The 21,303-nt window shown below is 41.3% G+C and overlaps 2 protein-coding genes across 4 annotated transcripts in view; both read left to right on the top strand.

Moving 5' to 3' along the window:
• Window positions 1-21,303, top strand: part of LOC132303204 (E3 ubiquitin-protein ligase RGLG3) — a 102,471-nt gene that overhangs the window by 21,942 nt on the left and 59,226 nt on the right. The window contains exons 2-3 of one of the 3 annotated variants that reach the window (XM_059800373.1): window positions 19,894-19,910; window positions 19,986-20,062. In XM_059800373.1, the coding sequence (XP_059656356.1) occupies window positions 19,994-20,062 (69 nt within the window). In that variant the 5' untranslated portion in view covers window positions 19,894-19,910; window positions 19,986-19,993. Of the gene's footprint in view, window positions 1-19,893; window positions 20,063-21,303 lie in introns of all 3 variants that reach the window. The other 2 variants (XM_059800372.1, XM_059800371.1) reach the window with 2 other exon arrangements.
• Window positions 18,295-18,804, top strand: LOC132302225 (large ribosomal subunit protein eL33w-like). The gene has a single exon (XM_059799089.1). It carries the CDS (start codon window positions 18,297-18,299, stop codon window positions 18,657-18,659), a length of 363 nt encoding a protein of 120 aa, XP_059655072.1. The 5' UTR covers window positions 18,295-18,296; the 3' UTR covers window positions 18,660-18,804.

The raw sequence follows: 21,303 nt of genomic DNA, 5'->3' as shown, positions 1-21,303 counted from the left end.
GTGACTTGGGATGTGATTTTCTGTAGAAACTTCAATGATTCGGAGCTGATGGAGATTACAGATTTAATGGGTTTATTGTATAGGCAAGTGGTGGTGTGGGAGGGCAGGGATGAGATGGTGTGGGTGTGAGGCTCCAGTGGGGTGTTTGAGGTGAGGTCGTTTTATCGAAGCCTTATGGAGTCAGTACGCATGGGTTTTCCTTGGAAAGCTATTTGGAGGACTTCAGCAGCAGTAAAGGTGGCTTTTTTCACATGGACGACGTCTCTTGGAAGCATCCTTACTCTTGATAATCTTAGGAGAAGATGTTATATTGCTATTAACTGGTGTTTTATGTGCAAGAAGGCGGGGGAATCTGTGAACGATCTTTTGTTGCATTGCCCAATTGCATCGGATATTTGCCCCATGTTCGTGGCTGTGTTTGGTGTAGATTGGGTTGTTTCAAGGGACACGATGGGGATGTTAGAGGCTTGGAGAGGGCGGCCAGTGGTCAGATGAGTTAGAGATGCGTGGAGGGTAACTCCGTTTTGTTTATGGTGGTGTCTATGGTGTGAGAGGAATAGGAGAGCGTTTGAAGGAGAAGAGTCCCCGAGTCTCCTATTTGGGTGATTAAATCGAATATTTTGCAGTCTTTCTATTTTTTGGGTGAATGGGAAAAGTTGTTCATCTACGGTTAATCTTTTGGAGTTTGTGGACAACTTGTATTTGTAGTGGCGCCTATGATGTCTTTTGTTTTTGTTGTAGAGGGTTCGCTCCCCTTTTTTTTTTTGTTCAACATTTTTTCTTTAATTGAAAGTTTCTTGTTTACTTATCAAAAAATATAGAAAAATAAGAAGAAAAAGAGAAGAAAGATGATGAGAGAAAGAGAGAGAGATGAGGAAAGAGAGAAAGAATGAAAGAATACTCTCATCCTTCCACCATATTCTATTTATACTAACAAGTTTCAAAAATTACACATAAGCCCCAACATTATATAATTAATAACAAATAAGCCCCTGGCAACACAATTGTTACCAATGTCCCACCAATTCCCATTCCGACAGTGCTACCAAAACTTGTCATCACTTATCAAAGGCGACGTACTGTACCCTCACAGCCTAGTGCTACAAACCTTGTTGACCCATTACCATGTCCTAACTCAACCTAACCGCCATTAGAACCAGCCAGATCAGTACATTCCATGGTGACTCGACTTCGTGATAGTACTCTTCAGCCTAAGAACCTTTTTACAAGTCATTTGAGCAAACACCCACTGCCAAGATGCCTCTAAAGTGTGGTTCCTTTTCTTGTTGGCGACCCTACAAGCTACATTGAAGCATCTAAATCACCTCATTGGCGAGCTGCAATGCTTGATGAATTTAATGCCCTTCTTCGCCAATGAACTTGGTCGCTTGTTCAAGCTTCTCAAGCCCACAATGTAGTTGGATACATATGGGTTTATAAGCTCAAACGACCTGCTGATGGCTCTATAGAACGACACATGGCCAGACTTGTTGCCAAAGGTTACCATCAATAATATGGGTTGGATTTTGATGAAACATCTAGCCCGTTGTTAAACTCCCTACTATTCGATTTGTCCTCTCTCTTACCATCAATCGATGCTCGCATATTTTTAACTTGACGTTAAAAATGCCTTCTTACACGACATTCTTCATGAAACAGTTTATATGAAGCAACCACCAGGTTTTATAGACAAGGATTTTCCTAATCATGTTTGTCGTCTTTACAAATCCATTTATGGGTTGTGACAAGCACCAAGAACATTGTTTGATGGCTTTAGTGTTGCACTATTTGAGCTCGGATTTGTTCAAAGCAAAACTGATGCGTCTATGTTTCTCCACTATGCTGACCATGATATCAGTATTTTCCTTGACTATGTGGACGATATCCTCATCACTAGTTCCATCAATGCTTTCATCTTAACAGTCCTCACCAAACTGCACAAGAACTTTGAGATTAAAGTCCTTGGGTCATTACACTACTTCCTGGGGATTAAAGTTTACAGTGATTCTTGTTTCTAAAGAAAGCTAATTTCTTCTAGCTAAACCATGCTTATCACCCATTGTTGCTGCTTCCAAATTATCCTTATATGATGCTGGTGACCTTGTTAATGCCACATCATATCGTGGTCTCGTTGGTGCACTGCAATACCTCACCATCACATGGCCATATCTTACATATGCTATGAATCATGTTTGTCAATTCATGCATTAGCCACGTGAGACTCACTTAGTTGCCGTCAAAAGGATTCTTTGGTACATCAAGAACACTCCTCATTTTGGTATGCATCTTATTAAATCTCATTTGAGCATCTGAGTGGATTTTTTTACGCTGATTAGGCTGGTTCTTCACTTCTCTAGATGATGGACATTCTTGAACACAAAGGTGAAAAAGAATAACTTCTGATATTCTCTTTTCATATCACATATGTTAGTTTACAAGCCTATATATATAAAAGTGTATTACAAATTCTATCTAAGGAAAAGATATATACAGATCATAATTCCTGTAATATAGGAACTAATGTAAAATTTTAAAAAGTCAACTATCTAACTATGGATAATTCCTAAAAATCCTCCCTAACTAATTTCCTAACAATTCAGCCTAGATCTTTCCACAATCCCCCTCAAGCTAGCTCGAAAAATATCTTGCATTCCCTGCTTGCATGTAATATTGTCAAATTTCCCCTTCGGTAATCCTTGTTGCGACTAGAGAGAGAGAGAGAGAGAGAGAACACAGTGGATACATAATGTGTATTTCATACATATCAAACCCTAAGCCTCCTACAGTGGCTTATATAGAGTACAGGTCTCAGCTAATTACACAATGACCCTACCAACTATATGTAATTACATAATGACCCAAAATATTCTAACACTCCCCCTCAAGCTGGAGAGTATATATCAAATAATCCCAGCTTGGAACAGATAGTCCTTAACCGATTATGACCCAATGCTTTGGTAAACATATTAGCTAATTGATCTTCAGACTTCACAAATGGAGTAGAGATGCTCCCACTTAATATTTTTCCTCGAATGAAGTGACAATTAACTTCAATATGTTTGGTCCTCTCATGAAACACAGGATTTGATGCAATGTGAACAGCTGCTTGATTATCACAGAACAATGGAGTGGGAGTTTCAACTGTCAACCCAAGTTTTTTTAGAAAATGTTGTATCCAAGTCAACTCACTAGTTGTATGGGTCATTGCCCTGTACTCAGCTTCAGCACTAGATCGAGCTACCACCGTTTGCTTTTTACTTTTCCATGTAACAAGATTTCCTCTTACAAATGTGCAGTAGCCTGTAGTAGATCGCCTGTCTGAAGGAGAACCAGCCCAGTCAGCATCTGAAAAACCTTCCACCCTGAGATGACCATTTGATTTATATAGTAACCCAAAACCTGGAGCTTGCTTGAGATATTGGATAATCCGAAGAACAGCAACCCAATGTGGCATTCTAGGAGCTCCCATGAACTGACTTACAACACTAACTGCATATGAAATATCAAGTCGAGTGATAGTGAGATAAATTAATTTCCCAACAAGGCGACGAAATCTGCCCGGGTCATTAAATAGATCACCCTCATCAGACACAAGTTTTGTATTTGAATCCATAGGAGCATCAACTGGACGACCACCCAACATACCTATTTCTTCTAACAAGTCCAACACATATTTGTGTTGAGATAAACTTATACCCTTCTTGGATCTAGCAATTTCAATACTTAAGAAATACCTAAGTTTACCCAAGTCTTTAGTATGGAATCGATTTTGCAGAAACAACTTCAACTTAGCAATGCCTTCAGAATCATCACCCGTGATCACAATATCATCTACATACACCACAAGAAAAATGAAGCCAGCTTTAGTGCGCTGGTGAAATACCGAATGATCGGTCTGGCATCTGTTAAGACCAAATTCTAATGCCGCCTCAGAGAATTTTCCAAACCAAGCCCGTGGAGATTGTTTCAATCCATACAGGGCCTTTTTAAGGCGACAAATAGTGTGACGATACTCCCCCTGAGCAACAAATCCAGGTGGTTGCTCCATATAAACTTCTTAAACTAAGTCACCATGCAAGAAGGCATTCTTGACATCCAATTGAAACAAAGGCCAGTGACAATTGGCAGCAATGGAAATAAGTACCCGAATAGAAGAAATCTTAGCAACAGGAGAAAAAGGTCTCATCGTAGTCAATACCATAAGTCTGAGTGTACCCTTTTGCCACCAAACGAGCCTTCAACCGCTCAATAAACCCATCGTGAAGGTATTTAACAGTATAGACCCACTTACAACCAACCGTTTGGGAGTCCGGAGGTAAGGGAACAAGATCCCAAGTCCGATTACGGTGCAGGGCATCCATTTCATCTACCATGGCGTTACGCCAATCCGAAGCAACGATAACCCTTCTGAGTGCGAGAATACCCAAGAAAAACACAGTGGCACCGGGGTCGAGTTTGTCAAGACCGGGCCCAAGGTTATGGACATAACACACACATCCAAAGACCCGAGAAGTAAGATTAAACAATGCGGAGTCGGGAAATAGAACAGAATGAGGAGACATCCCTTTTAACACTGACGAAGCATCTGATTAATAAGATGACAGGCTGTAAGAACAGCATCACTCCAAAAACGTTTGGGAACATGCATATGGAATAAAAGGGCACGACATACTTCGAGGAGATGACGATTTTTACGTTCAGCGACTCCATTTTGTTGAGGAGTATAAGTACAAGATGATTGATGAATGATGCCTTTAGCATGAAAATAAGTCTCAAACGGGTCCGAGAAATATTCTTTGGCATTGTCAGAACGTAAAACTTTAATGGAACATTTAAATTGAGTTTTGATTTCTTTGCGAAATATTCGAAAAATAGAGAATAACTCAAAACGATTTTTCATTAAAAACAACCAAGTCATACGAGAATGATCATCCACAAAAGTCACAAAATAACGAAATCCATTAAGAGAAATATGTTTTATTGGGCCCCATACATCTGAATGAATTAACTGAAAAGGACTAGCAACACGATTGGTAGCTCTCGGTTTGAAAGATACACGACAATGCTTACTAAACTGACATGCTTCACAAGGCATGGACTCAACACGACTAAGACTAAGACTGGGGACTTAACGCTGCAAAACTGATAAGGATGGGTGGCCGAGACGACAGTGCCACCGGAAAGGAGACAAAGATGATTGAAGAGCCGTGGGAGTTGGCCCAATATCAAAGTAATACAAGCCACCTACTTCATGTCCCCGTACCAATCTTCTTCATCGTCTTGAGATCCTGAAAAATACAACACGAGGGATAAAATGTAACGGAGCAATTAAGAGATTTAGTAATTTGATTAATGGACATCAAATTAAAAGGGAATTGAGGAATAAATAATACAGAGGAAAGGGACATAGAGGACGTGAGTTGGGTGGTTCCCACACCCAAAACTTTAGTGGAGGAGCCATTAGCAAGAGTAAGAAACAGACTGAAAATCAGATAAGAGATGAGAACTACCAGTCATGTGATCGGATGCGCCAGAGTCAAGAATCCAGGGACTCTGACGAGAGCATAAGAGACATGCAGGTGCACTACCTGATTGGGCAAAGGAAACCATGGAAGATGAGGTGGAAGGCCGTTGTTGAGACATAAACTGAGCATACTCATCGCGGGAAACTGTCATGGTGACCATAGCAGGCTCAACAGCCACTTGTGAAGCATTTGGTGTGGCAGAGAAAGAAGAATCCCCGTCATTAGAGGTTACTTGATGTGTATAGGAAGAAGGTGGTGGTTTCCCATGAAGATCCCAACAGTAATTGACAGTGTGATTAGTAAGACCACAGTGAGTGCAGAGTTTTGAGTCTCTGCCTCTACCTCTACCTCTGCCACGACCACGACCACGAGTAAACTGACCGCCACTGCCACGAGAAGGCTGATAACCACCCTGGTTCACAACTAATGCAGAACGTTCACTGTTAGGAGGAGCAGTGACACCACTTGAAGCACTCCCCGAAGCGCCACTAGATAGAGTAGCAGGTTGGAGTCTGGAGAACATATCAGGAAGAGAGGGAAGTGTAGGGCTACCCAAAATCTATGCACGAACTGATTCATATTCAGGTGACAACCCTGTAAGAAACCGAACAGCATTAAAATCCTCACATTGTTGTTGCATGCTCTTTACATCAGAGGTGATAGGCTGATACAAGTTCATTTCTTCACAAATTCCCATTGACTGGGAGAAGTATTCTGCAAGACTATGAGTACCTTGCCGGAGGTCAAAGAATTGTCTGCACACCTCATAAATTCTGGTGATATCTCCTTGGCAGTATCCAAATACAATAGGTGGGAGCTGATATCTTGTTCAATACAATTCAGCATTAAGGAAATGATCTGAGCATCCCTTTGGTCCCATGAACTGAAATCTGCATCACTTTCTTTAGGCTTATCCTTAACCAAATGAGAGCCAAAGCCTTTGGCTTTTAGAAAAATAGCTACGGACTTGGCCCATAAAATATAGTTCTTGCCATTAAGCTTGACAGAAGTCATGGGAGGATTGAAAGAAGTAGAAGAAAACAGGTCGGAACCGGCAGCAGCCATGGAGAAGGATAAACAGAGAAGAAAACCGAACCGGGGGAAAAAAAACTGAATCCGAATCTGGGCAGGCGGGCCGGATCTGGGCAAACGGGCCGGATCTGGGCAACTGGGTTTGGATCTGGACAAACGGGCCAAATCAAAACCAGTTCTCTGCTATTCCAGTTTTAGTAATCCAAGGTTGGAATAACTTCACGCCTGCAGCGAAACACCACTCTTCTCCTTCACAATTAGCGCCGGCAAGAACCAGATCTATGCCACCGACCATAAACTCCAATCACCCAAGGTTCGCAATGAAGAATCAAGGCTAGTACACACCCTAGCCCTTGCAGCGGTGACGACGGCAACCCAACATAAGTGGCGATTTAACAACCAAGCAGAGAGGGTTCGCGATGATGCAACCTCTGCAACTTGCGACAGCCAAGGCAGCCTCGGCCTACAAAACGAAGGGCTTCAGATTTGAGAACGATAGACAAGAAGCTTCAAACCTCCGACAGCTTCAGACCTCCGGCTCGAACAGAACGATGACCAAACTAAAACGACGGCCAAACCTGTCGCGAAGAACAGAATCAACTTCAATCTCGATTCTGATTTGTAGAAGAACACCACAAATGCAATCACAACCATAATCTTAGTTTTCCCATTGTTTCGTACTGCTCTGATACCATGTTGCGACTAGAGAGAGAGAGAGAGAGAGAGAGAGAGAGAGAGAACACAGTGGATACATAATGTGTATTTCATACATATCAAACCCTAAGCCTACTACAATGGCTTATATAGAGTACAGGTCTCAGCTAATTACACAATGACCCTACCAACTATATGTAATTACATAATGACCCAAAATATTCTAACAATCCTTTAGCGAGTATATCTGCTCCCTGCTCTCCTGTAGGAATATAAGGCATACATATCACTCCTTCTTCCAATTTCTCCTTAATAAAATGTCGATCAACTTCCACATGCTTAGTCTTATCATGTTGGACAGGATTGTGAGCTATGTTGATTGCAGCTTTATTATCACAGTAAAGCTTCATAGGCATTGGACTTGAGATTTTAAGATCTTCAAGTAATCTTTTCAGCCACAAAAGTTCACAAATTCCATGAGCAACTGCTCTGATCTCAGCTTTTGCACTACTCCTTGCTACAACGGTTTGCTTTTTGCTCCTCCAAGTAACCAAGTTGCCACCACCATAAGTACAGTAACCTGAAGTAGACCTTCTATCCATCACACTACCTGCCCAATCAACATCGGTATAGGCTTCAATCCTTAGATGGCTGTGGTTTTCAAACAACAAACCTCTTGTAGGTGATCCCTTTAGGTATTTTAAGAATCCGGTAGACTGCCTCAAAGTTTTCTTCTCCTGATGAGTGCATAAATTGACTCACTACACTCACTGCAAAGGCAATATCTGGCCGAGTGTGTGAAAGATAAATCAGTCTTCCAACAAGCCTTTGGAATTGCTCTTGGTTCACCACTTTTTCTGCACTTGCTGCCTGCAACTTTAAATTGGGCTCCATAGGTGTTTCTATCGGTTTGCAGCCAAGTAAAAACCTGTCTCCATAAATAAATCCAACACATACTTCCTTTGAGAGACAAATATCCCTCTCTTGGATTGGCAAATTCCATTCCTAGGAAGTATTTCAAAGCTCCAAGATCTTTTATGTCAAATTCCTTTGCAAGAAAAGACTTCAAATCCTCCAATTCTCTTTTATTATCTCTGGCCAAGATTATGTCATCCACATAAACAATAAGTATGGCTATCTTACCATCACTTGAATGTTTATAGAACAGAGTGTGATCAGCCTAACTTTGATGATATCCATGACCTTTGATAGCTTTAGTGAATCGATCAAACCATGCTCTGGGTGATTGTTTCAAACCATATAGCGATTTCTTCAATTTACACACCTTTCCAGCTCCATAATCATTTTCAAATCTTGGAGGTAGATTTATAAACACTTCTTCCTCTAGCTCACCATTCAAGAACACATTCTTTATATCTAACTGCTGCAATGGCCAACTCAAGCTTGCAGCAAGAGACAACAGCACCCGTATGGAATTTACCTTTGCCACCAGGGCAAAGGTTGGTGAAGCCTTTAGCTATGAGTCTCGCCTTGTATCTCTCAATATTACCATCAGCCTTGTATTTGACCGTGAACACCCATTTGCATCCTATGGTCTTCTCCCTTGGCAACTCAACAATCTCCCAAGTTTTGTTCTTATCAAGAGCCCCCATCTCTTCCATAACTATTGCCTTCCACTCAGTATGATTCAAGGCCTCCTGTATAGTTCTAGGAATTGAAACACTAGAGAGATTAGTGGTAAAAGCTCTAAAATTTGGAGACAATCTATGGTAGGACACATATTTAGCAATATGATGCATGGTACAAGAGCGAGTACCCTTCCTAAGTGCAATAGGAATATCAAGGTCATGAGAAAGGCTCTCTTCATTGTTGGTTTCAGGAATTAAAGATGGATTAGAGACAGAAATACCTATTTCGTTCAAGTTGCCTTTATTTGGAGAATTTTCTTGGCAGGTAGTAGGTTGGTGCTCTTTATTTTGATCCTTCCTTCTTTGAGAGTAAATATGGAGCTCAGATTGAGGTTGGATTTGAAGTGGTTCTCCCCCTGAAGTGTAGTCTATAATGTTTGACTCAATAGGCTTCGGAGAGGTTGAAATAGTGTGTTCGGCAGGTTCAGTAGGTAAGGTAGAGTTTGGTGAGACACTCGGCAATGGTAAAGAGCCCAACATTTCCCAAAAATGGTCTTCCCTCTCATTACTCTCCCCCCTGAAGAGTATTTTTGGTGAATAGAGTTGAGTCTAAAAAAAGGTCACATCCATACTCACAAAGAACTTTTTAGAGGTAGGGTTATAACATTTATACCTTTGCTGTTTAGGAGAGTACCAAACAAACACGCACTTTTCAGCCCTAGGATCATGTTTTGAATGGTCCCGTGTATGAACATGTACAAAAGCAGTGCATCCAAACACTTTAAGAGGTAATGAGGTGAAGATCCTAATACGGGGAAAAATTGACAGCAAGCTGTTTAGGGGCGCCTCAAATTTCAACACCCTAGTTGGCATTCTATTGATCAAGTATGAAGCTGTAAGAACTGCTTCACCCCATAGATATTTAGAAACCCCCATGGTGAACATTATTGCCCTAGCAACCTCAAGTAAATGGCGGTTTTTTCTCTCAGCTGTCCCGTTTTGCTGTGGGGTATCAAAGCAAGTGGACCGATGGAAAATACCTTTTTCTTTAAAAAAATACCAAGAATAGAGTTAAAGAATTATTTTCCATTGTCGGTTCTAAACACTTGAATCCGGGTTGGTTTTCAATCATGGCATAGAACTCTTTAAACACTCTCGGAGCCTCAGATTTTTCTCTCAAAAGATATACCCAACACACTCGAGTATGGTCATCAATGAAAGTGATGAACCACCTAGTTCCAGTCACATTAGTAACATGAGAAGGCCCCCACACATCACTATGAATCCAAATAAAATGGTTTGGATGCTTGATATAAATGAGAAGGATAAGAAACACTATGATGCTTTGATAATTGACAAGATTCACATTGAAATAACAAAGGATTTAAATTTTTGAACAGGGATGGAAACAAATGTTTTAAGTAAGAGAAACTGGGATGGCTTAACCTATAGTGCCATAACATTATTTGACTTTTAACAGAAATAGAAATATCACTACTACTTGCAGCTTGAGTTTGTCCACTCTTGAAGATTTCATTATCAAAATAATAGAGTCCATCAACCATCCTAGCACTGCTAATCATCTTCCTCGAATATAGGTCTTGAAATTCATAGTGAGAATCAAGAAATTTGACAACACAGTTAGAATCCTTGGTGAGTTTACTAACTGATAAAAGATTGAATGAAAGGTTAGGCACATAGAGGACATATTCTAAAACAAGGTTTTCTGAGACAACTATAGAACCTTTTCCTGCAACTGGAAACAAACTGCCATCAGCAATACGAATTTTTAAGTGACCAGAACTTGGAAAATATGTACTAAACAAATGTGATAAACTAGTCATATGATTAGATGCACCAGAATCAATGATCCAAGGTGCTGATTTAAAGAACTAGTGAGAGCACTTAAAGAGCTACCTTTTTGGGCAAGAGAACTTGAGGAGACACTTGAAACCTGAGTTTGGTTTAGCAGTTTGGAGAGATGATCAAGCTGGTCCTTACTGAATGGAGATGTTTCGGTTTCAGTAGTAGCCTGCATTCCACGCCCATTCTTGTCTCCAAATTTGCCTACCTTCCAATTTGCTTGTTTTCCATGTAGTTTCCAGCATGTTTCTTGCGTGTGCCTTGGTTTGTTACAGAAATCACACCAGATCTTGGTTTTCTCTTCAATCTTCTGCTGTGGGTAATTTGCTGGTTTTGGATTAATTGCAGCGGCTGCCATTTCAGTGGCTGTTACATTGAGTGTAGAGTTCTCACTATGAGTGCTAGAGGATTTCTTTCCCATCATCACCAACCTGCGGCTTCCTTCCCTCCTAATTTCCGAGAAGACTTCTCTAGTGGTAGGCAGTGGCTCTTTGCCTAGAATATGTCCTCTCACTTCTTCTAACTCAGCATTGAGTCTAGCCAAAAATTCAAATACATGGTCTTCTCAACCGTTTTCTTGAACCGGGCACTATCACCTGCACACTTCCATTCAAAATCATAAAAGAGGTCAAATTCTTGCCACAAACCTTGTAATATGTTGTAATACTTTGTAACAGTCTGAGCTCCTTGTCTTGTTTCTCGGATCATTGTTTAATTTCATAGACTTGTGCAGAATTGCCCAAGTCTGAGTATGTCTCACTCACTGCGTCCCATAATTCTTTGGCAGTGGAAAGATACATAAATGTCTGGCCTATCTCCGATTCCATGGAGTTCACTAGCCATGACATAATCATGGAATTTTCTGCATCCCACATCCCAAATGGCATATGCTGAATCATCTTCCTTTGGGGCCTGCTTTGCACCAATTAAATAACCAATCTTCCCCTGCCCTTGGACGAACAACTTAACAGATTGAGACCACCATAGAAAATTCTGTCCATTCAGCCGATGAATGGTAATTTGGAGGATTGGGTTGTCACCTGAACCGGATGAAGTGATCTGGGACTTCCGAGCATTTGAGGAATGAACCGAAATTTTCTCAGTGGAGATTCCAGACATCGTGGATTTAACCAAAGAAATCATCCAGAAACGACAAAGAGAAATAGAAGAATAAGTCTTCTATAATTCTGGTATAAACGACCAAAATTAAGGATGAATGTTTGCTGATTTTATCGGATAATCAGTAGAACAATGGAGTAATTTACCGTCCTAGTGAGGGTGGCTCTGATACCATGAACACAAAGGTGAAAAAGAACAAATTCTGATATTCGCTTTTCATATCACATATGTTAGTTTACAGGCCTATATATATAGAAGTTTATTACAAATTCTATCCAAGGCAAAAGATATATACAGATCATAATTCCTATAATATAGGAACTAATGTAAAATTTTAAAAAGTCAACTATCTAACTATGGATAATTCCTAAAAATCCTCCCTAACTAATTTCCTAACAATTCAGCATAGATCTTTCCACAGTTCTACTACAAAGCAAACCACTGTTTCTAGATCAAGTGCTGAATCAGGATATAGGGCATTAGCACAAACATCAGCTGTATCCAGTGGCTTACATACCTTCTTTGAGAGTTAAAAATCCCATTACACCATCCTCCAATCCTTCACACCGACAATATTATTGCTACATACTTAGCCTCCAACCCAGTTAACCAACCGTATTGAGATTGACTATCCGTTCTTAAGGGAACGTGTTTACGTGGCTCTCTAAAAATCGTGTTTGTTCCAAGTGCTGACCAAACAGCTGATTTCTTCACTAAAGCTCTATCAGTACCCCTGTTTCAACTACTACGAGACAAGTTGCTGGTTTGTCCTTGCTCCACTATCATCTTGAAGGGTGGTGTTAAGAGATTAGCTACTGATATATTAGATTAACCATAAAATGAGATCAAAGGGAAATCCAGATAGGTTTCTTGAGAGAATCTCAGATAGGTTTGTTGAGAGGATCTCTCCATCTCTCTCTTATTGTTGTAACAACAAACATATACGTGTTTTGAGAGAATCTCTCTCTCTTGTTATTGTAATTATAAATACACAATAAGACACTATCATTTCAGTGTGGTGAAAATTTTCCAAATTATTATCTGCTATCTCATCTATTCTCAGTTTTTCACAGTTTTTTTTTTTTTTTTTGATAAGTAAATGTATATTAATTGAAGCGCTCAAAGGGGAGCAAACCCTTAACAAAGCAAACAAAAAGCGCAAAAAACCCCATTACAACTATAAGTTGTCAACAAAATCCAAAAACTGTCCAAAGATGAACAATTTTTCCCACTAACCCAAAAATAAAGAGAATGCAAAATATTCGACTTAATAACCCACGCCGGCGACTCCTTTCCATCACAAGATCTCCTGTTCCGCTCATGCCACAACCCCCACCATACACAAAGAGGGGCTACCCACCACGCTTTTCTAACCCGCCTGCCCACTGGTCTCCCTCTCCAAGCCTCTAACATATCCATCGTGGTTCTTGACACCACCCACTCAACCCCAAATACATTCACGACCATACTCCAAACATCCGCTGCCACTTTACAGTGCAATAAAAGATGGTTAACCGATTCACCTGTCTTCTTACACATGCAACACCAATTCACTATTATTTGGCGTCTTCTTCTAAGATTATCTAGAGTGAGAATGCTACCAAGCACCGCTGTCGACGCGAAAAAAGCCACCTTTAGTGGAGCTGTAGTACTCCACACAGACTTCCAAGGGAACACATTGCTTATCGAATCTGTAAGGCTTTGGTAAAACAACCTCACCTCAAACACCCCTCCAGATCCCCCCATCCGCACCATCTAATCCCTTCCTTCCCCCTCCATCTCTTGACTATAAATTAATCCCATTAGCTCAGTAAATTTCATCAGCTCCCAATCGTTGAAATATCTACGGAACCTCACATCCCAACTAGCTCTCCCATTCTCAAGTCACAAATAATCTGCCACCACAACATACTTATCCTCAACCATCCCAAAGAGGCTAGGGAACCGACAAGCCAACACCACATCCCCACACCATAAATCCTTCCAAAACCTTACATGACGACCATTCCTAACTCTAATCCGTATCCGCTTAGAGAACTCGTCCCAACCCCTCCTAATACCTTTCTATAATCCTATGCCTGCTGAGGAAGACATACCTCTAGACATCCAGCCTCCTTCCTCTTCCCCAAACCGACAAGCAACAACTCGCCTCCAAAGCACTGACACCCAAATCTCCACAACCATTTCCCTAACAAAGCATTATTAAACATTTCCAACCTACAAATTCCAAAACCTCCTCTTTTAATAGGTGTGCATACTTTCTCCCATTTCACAATTTCTCCCACTTCACAAGATGGTACTTGAATTCCCCACAAACACCCCCCCCCGAAAGTTCACCTGAATCTTGTTTAGTCTACTGATTACTGTTCTAGGAATCGGAAACGACGACATAAAATATGTAGGAAGATTAGATAGGGTGCTTTTCAACAATGCGAGTTTACCCCCTTTCAACAAGTATTGCTTCTTCCACCCGGATAACCTCTTTTGGAAACGTTCCACCACTGGATCCCAAACAGCAATTCTCCTCATAGAAGTACCCAATGGCAACCCCAAATATGTAAACGGAAAAGACTCAACTCTGCAACCCAAAATAGCTGCCAGATCAGTAATGTGGTCCACCTCCCCTACTAGAACAATCAAACTCTTGCCAATGTTAATCTTCAGCCCAAAGACAACTTGAAAACAGGCCAATACACACCTCAAATGCCTCAATTGAGTCACACTCGCATCGCAAAAAACAATAGTATCGTTAGCAAACAGCAAATGCGATTTAACAATTTGATTAGGTGTACGCCCCACTGCAAAACCTTGAATACATCCTAGTAATTTTGCCCTTTTCACGAGTCTGTTAAAAACTTCCATTACAATAATGAAGAGAAAAGGGGACAAAGGGTCCTCCTGCCATAAACCTCTCAAACTTGTGAAAAATCCAGCTGGTGACCCATTCACTAAAATACAAAAACGAACCGTCGAAATACATTGATGTATCAACCCTCTCCAATTGATTCCTAACCCCATCCTCTCTAACACATACAATAAAAACACCCAATTCACATGGTCATAGGCTTTCTCAATGTCCAATTTACACACAATCCCCTGCTCACCACTCTTGACCCTAGCATCAATACATTCACTGGCAATTAGAACCGGGTCAAGAATTTGACTTCCTCCCATGAATGCATTTTGAGACTCCGAAATGACCCCATCCAATACTTTCCTTAGCCTAATTGCCAGGATCTTCAAAATATTCTTATAAACAGAGCCCACCAAACTAATTGGTCTGAAATCCTTAGCATCAACCGCTCCGCCCTTTTTAGGTACAAGGGTAATGAAAGAGGCATTCAAACTCTTCTCGAAACAACCCTCCTCAAAGAAGGCATCCATGACTCTCAGCACATCCATTCTCATCACCTCCGAATTCTTGTGGAAAAACGCAATTGTAAACCCGTCTGGACTCGGAGCTTTTTCTCTGTCACAGTTCCAACACTTCCTCTTCCTCAAATGGCCTCTCCAAACCCACTCTTTCCTCATCAAAAATAGTATCAAATTCAATATCATCTAATCGCGGTCTCCAAGAGGCAGACTATGTGAACAAATCTTGGTAATATAACACAAAGCTTGTCCGGATCTCCTCTTCAGTTTCAGCCATAACTCCATCAAACCTTATATTACCTCTTCTATGCGTGTTAGTTAAGCAATGAAAGAATTTAGTATTCCGATCACCTTCTTTAAGCCACAGGGCTTTAGACTTCTGTCTCCACGAAACTTCCTCCATCATTACAGTCTCTTCAAACCCAGCCTTACACTACTCCCTTATACTCCTCTCCAATACAGAATTGCCCTTAGCACCTTCCTTCCCGTCGAGCTCTGAAATTTCCATAAGGAGCTGATTTTGCCGCCATTTCAGCTTGCCAAACACTTCCTTATTCTAGACCTTGATGTCTCCGTTTAAGCGTCGCAACTTTGATGCCAATTGAAAACTTGGATTACCCTTAACATCATAAGCACACCACCAGTTCATGACCCTATCTTTGAAATCTCCCACTCGTAGCCACATGTTTTCAAATCTAAATGGAGATCTTCCTCTTCTAATCCCTCCACAATCAAGCAAAATAGGAACATGATCAGAGATTGCCCGCGCATACACCTCTTGAGACACATCTGGAAACTTCTCCTCCATCTCCACTGAAAGAAGAATCTATCCAGTCGAGAAAAAGGAGGATCACGCCCACTCGACCAAATGTATTCGCCTCCCACCATGGGAAGATCCAACAATCTATTAGCTTCCACAAAATCAGAAAAATCGGCCATTGCTCCATCTTACGCTCCCCTAGAAGATCTCTCACTCGTGTTAAGAACAACATTAAAGTCCCCCCCAACACACCATGGAACCATCCATCTGCTTCTAATGCTTCCCAGCTCCTCCCACAACTCTCTACGCTCCACATCACCAACAAGCCCATTGACCCCCGAAAAACACCACTGCGAACCATCTTCCTCAATCTTAAATAATACTGATAGTGAATGCCTCCCTTTCCAAACATCAGCCTTTGAAACCCACCTCCTGTCTCAAAGGACAGCAATACCCCCAGCAGTCTCCGCATCAATAACCTCCCAGTCCACAAATCGACCGCCCCACAAACTCTTCATAATTGTAGCCTCCTCCACTTCCTGTAAGAAAACCACATGCACTCCAATTCTGAATCAACGCCTTTACCACCTTCCTCTTTCTCGGGTCATTTAGTCCCCGAACGTTCCAAGACACAATATTGAGCTTCATTAACAGACGTTGATTCTTCCACTCCCCCTCCTCCCCCCACTCCTCTTCACTCTCCCTCCTCCACCCCTTCCCTCATAGTTAACTTATGAAAACAGACCTTTCAGCTCTCTCACCCATTTCAAAATTGACAAGCCCTTCTCCTTCTTCCTCACCCATTCATCCTCCACCACTTGGAATAACTCCTTAACTTTCTTATCTTCACCTTCCGGCGTCAGCCCCTGAATTTTGCTTTCCTCCTCGATACCCTTCATAAACTAGTTATTTTCTAATCATCTAGAACTGAGGGTCTCTGAGCATCTTTTATCATTGCCAAAGGAGTATAGAAACCCACCGTGCTCTCTCCACCCCCATCCCCAATGTCCCATATAGGATAAGTATTATTCACATCAAACTCTCTGTCACTTAGATCATCATTCTCACTGCAAACACTTGCCTCTGAACGCAAAAGATCAACAGATCCTCCATCACTAGTCAACAAACACTTGCACCCCCCCACAAAGAAGAGTACTCCCTTGTTCAGTTATACTCGGCAACAGCTTGATCAACCCCCTTTCATCCATTGTGTGGTCATACCCTCCATCATCCCTGATTAAACTATCTGAACCACTCCCTTCTCCATCCATTTCAAGCACCGGCGCAAGCCTCTGAACAAACGGCTGCCTCCCCCCTCCCTCCCTCTCACCCACTATCCTCACCACCCCAGAAGAAGGAGTAGAAGAAGAAGAAGCATGGGTAGAGATAGAGGAGCGTGCCGGGAAAACAGAGGACATACTTGGACTACCGTCTCCAGCTACAATCCATTTTTGCTGATGAGAACGCGACCATCTTTTGCCTTTCGACCAGCTACGAACCTTTATATCACGGAGTGGTTGGAAAAAGTCGCCTGAAATCTCACCTCTCGCCTCTTGTCCTTCACGCCCTGCCTTGTAATCACGTTGTGAGGAGCCCTGCAATGTAAAGACTCCTTCTGATACTTTGGTTACAGCCCTAAAATTGCTCCCCTATTGGTCAAGGCTAGTCATGTTATGCCCTACATGGACCTCATCAAGCCCAGCATTGCGCACATCCCCCAAAGGCCCTAAACCATTAGCCTCAGCCAGCCCATACGCCTCCACACCCACACCCCCAGAACTTGGCCCATTGAACTTGGCTATACCATACAATCGTTCTTTACGGCCCACATGAGTAAGCCCATCCCTGTAGCCCTCCCCATCACTCCTCTTATCCGTCCGCCCACTAGCATGCATTTGCGCCGTCTTCCTCCTCAACATGGGCTCAAGTTGAGCCCGCCCTATAAACTTCCGGCCCAACCTACCACCTTCCCCAGCCCATTTGGATTCTGCAGAGCAGTCACGTGACACCCACTTACTATCACCAACCCTATAGCACTCGGATGACCTTTTCAATATAGCTGAAGATAAGGTTGTGCGATCTGTCTGAGCGAATCGACATGCTCCACATGTAACCTTCCCCCTTTCCTTTTGAACGCTCCTGTCCGGCACGTGACTATCCCTTCGTCTTCCTCCCACGCATATCGCACTGCTCTCTGGATTTCCCTTTCCTTCAGCCACTCTTGAATTCACAAGCCCCTTCCTCCCCTTTGCCGAGAATTCCGATCCGCTCTTCCTCTGTCATGAGATGAGCCCCATCACTGCCTTCTAAACTTTCCGTTGTGGGAACGAGCTCTAGCGATACCTCTTCCCTGATCGAGACTCTGTAGCAGAAACGATTATCATGGATGAACACAACCCTCCAGCAAAAATGGTGAAGGGACGCCAAGGAGAGCGTGTCAGACTCTACGTCAGAGGAACTGTTCTAGGTTACAAGAGGTTGAAGTCGAATCAGTACCCAAGCACGTTGTTGGTTCAGATCGAGGGTGTGAACACGAAGGAGGAGGTGTCATGGTACCTCCGGAAGCGCATGGCTTACATCTATAAGGCTAAGGTGAAGGATGGGTCACACTACCGATGCATTTGGGGCAAGGTGACTAGGCCTCATGGTAACACTGGGGTTGTTCGAGCTAAATTCAAGTCTAATCTCCCTCCTAAATCAATGGGAGCTAGAGTCAAGGTTTTCATGTACCCAAGTAATATGTGAGTTCCTGCTGAAGGTGTAAATGGCAGATTGAGGTCGTCATTGGTGGCTCCAAAAGGATTTGCATCCCAGATTGAGGTCACTAGCGATAGATTGGATCTGCATTTTGCTTTGTAGTTTTCTTTTTGGAGTTCGTACTGTTTGTGTCCTGTCTAGTTACAAGGACAGAAAAACACACAGATAGAGAGACGAACAAAACACCGAAGCTCTGCCGAAACTCTGACTCAACAAAAATTCCGAAGGTTTTTGAAGACGAAGAACAAGAAGCGTGCCACACCTGCACCACACCATTCTTCATCAAAGGCCTTCAACTCACCGTTCAAGATAAACCCTCACCGGCCCTCGTTCAGAAATCCATTTGAGTTTTTCTTCAATTTTGAAGAACTCAAATACAGTTCAACCACTGGCCCAAGATCAAGCTTCCGAAGCCCTTTTGCCGACGTTCCAAGGAGATTCAATCAGAGGGAGATTCTAGATTGTAATAGAATCGCCAACAGAGAACTGTACTCATTTAGTTTATGATATTATTAATAAAATTATTGTTTGTTGCATTTATTTTCGTTCCTGAATTTCCGGATACAAAAATTTGTGTGTACAAATTTCTTTTCAATTTTCCTTGTTCTTTTGGCACTTACTGGAAATGGGCCTTTTACATTTCTATCTTTTGTTAAAGGAGGTATGCCTTGTTCATTCTTTGTACTTATCTGATTATTTAAAATAAAATTATACCCCATTCAGGGAAAAAAAAAAATGGTACAAGAGAGAGTGAAAGCACTTACATACTTCCACTATTACAAAACTGGAAATGGCAAAGCCAAAACCAAAATTACAAAACAAACACTGAACAATAAAAGGGAAACAGACTCAAGGTCATAGAGTGTCACTCCCACATATAGAGTCCCTTTCAAACAACCCTCTATGGCAATCTGGGAAGCAGATTTCCTCTGTCCTTAATGAAATCTAAAGTTTCTTTCTATCAAAATATTCCACAAAACCAGAGTATAAAAAATTTAGTCCGCTTGATTCAGCTCATACTATTTAAATTTTATAAAAAAGAGTAACAATCATAAAATCTCAATGGTTAAACAGCCTAGTAACAAGCACACACATTTCTTTTAATAATTTCCCAGTCCACCTCTTGCCACATAAGCAAACAGATCTTCATTGGGAACATGTTCCCCTTTTCAATTAAGGCATAGTATAGAGATATGACGTGTGTTTTCCACTCTCTTTGCAGGTATTTTGGTGATTAAAGTAAGAAGCACCTCTAGATTATGGGAAACGCTGAATCAGGATACAGTGATACTTATGAATCAACTTCATATGCAGGAAGTTCAATGGATCCAAAGTATCAAAGAAAGCAGCAATCCACGTACATAGCTGATAATTTCAATTCCTTGGATGAGGTTTTAGTTATTCCATAATTTTCTGTCAATTGTTTTATATGAAGTTGATTTTGATTATAAAAGTTTGCTGGTTCTCATTGCTCATTGCTTGTCACGACCTTGGATACCATGAAGCAGAATATAACCACATCACTCATGAAATGAAAGATATTGGGGATAAGTTTCAACCACAATCTTGCGAAATAGAAACTTATGCATGCAAAAGATGTAAATTTTATATTCCTTAGATGAATGCGAGGAATATGTGAAGTTATTGGTTTCTTCTAATGTCAAACTCGAACCATTCATGAGGCTTTAGGACATAGAATTATGTGGTTTTAAGAACTTCTATGATGCTTTTCTATATGAAGTCGGCAAAGGAAACAAATTGCTAGGAAAAATTCTCATGTGTGTGAACAAATTGCCAGGATATCAAAGGGATGAAATGCATCAACAACTAACAAGGCCTTTTCTCCCAACTACTTGGAGTCGGCTTCATAAATTCTATTTTTCCATCCTGCTCTATGATTCTTAGTGAACCATATGTTACAAGCATTCGGAAGCTAATCAAACACATATCTTAAGCGTAGCACCCGAACATTTACTCTTATATTCTTAGGATTCATGTTCATGTCAGTTTTGACAAAAGTTTTCCGCTAGCTGTGAAGCTACCCTCCTCGTTATCCGGGCTTTGGACCGGCTGTGTGAATATAAGGTACTAAGCACGACACGGAAGGAGTTTAAAATGGATGAAACACGTACAAACAATAAAAGGAGGTAGTGTCATGACTACAGGAATGTCATCTTGTTTTAATATTCTAAATCCTACTGTTTAACTATTTCAAACAAAGAGTAGTGAATACCTTTTTTTTTTTGAGGAAAATATTAATACCATGGACAACAAAGATATCAGCTATAAAATTGATTGAACATAGATAACCAATAAACGCGGGTATTGTCATGTGTACCAAAGAGAAAATTTTCTTTGTGTTGGCATGCACATATATATATGTATATATTATTGAAGGAAAATGCTTTGTTGAGTTTGGTATACATATATATTTCCGTCCTTGTGTTTATTAGTGTTAATCACCATCTCCTCTAAAAGCCTATGGTGTTAAAGAGGGTGTAACTTAAATATTTAAATCCTCCAACACATCACTCACATGTGGGGGGTGAGGTTTGAACTCAGGAGCTTGCCTGCTCTAATATCATGTTTAGATTAAGGTTTGAAGAGTATAGGGAGATGGAGACAGGTGAAT

Source organism: Cornus florida, unplaced genomic scaffold (assembly GCF_030987335.1).
Source record: "Cornus florida cultivar Cherokee Brave unplaced genomic scaffold, ASM3098733v1 CherokeeBrave_3.0.0_Hap2_Chr04, whole genome shotgun sequence".
In the NCBI taxonomy this organism is placed as follows: domain Eukaryota; kingdom Viridiplantae; phylum Streptophyta; class Magnoliopsida; order Cornales; family Cornaceae; genus Cornus; species Cornus florida.
This window is presented reverse-complemented; position numbering and strand designations above follow the sequence as displayed.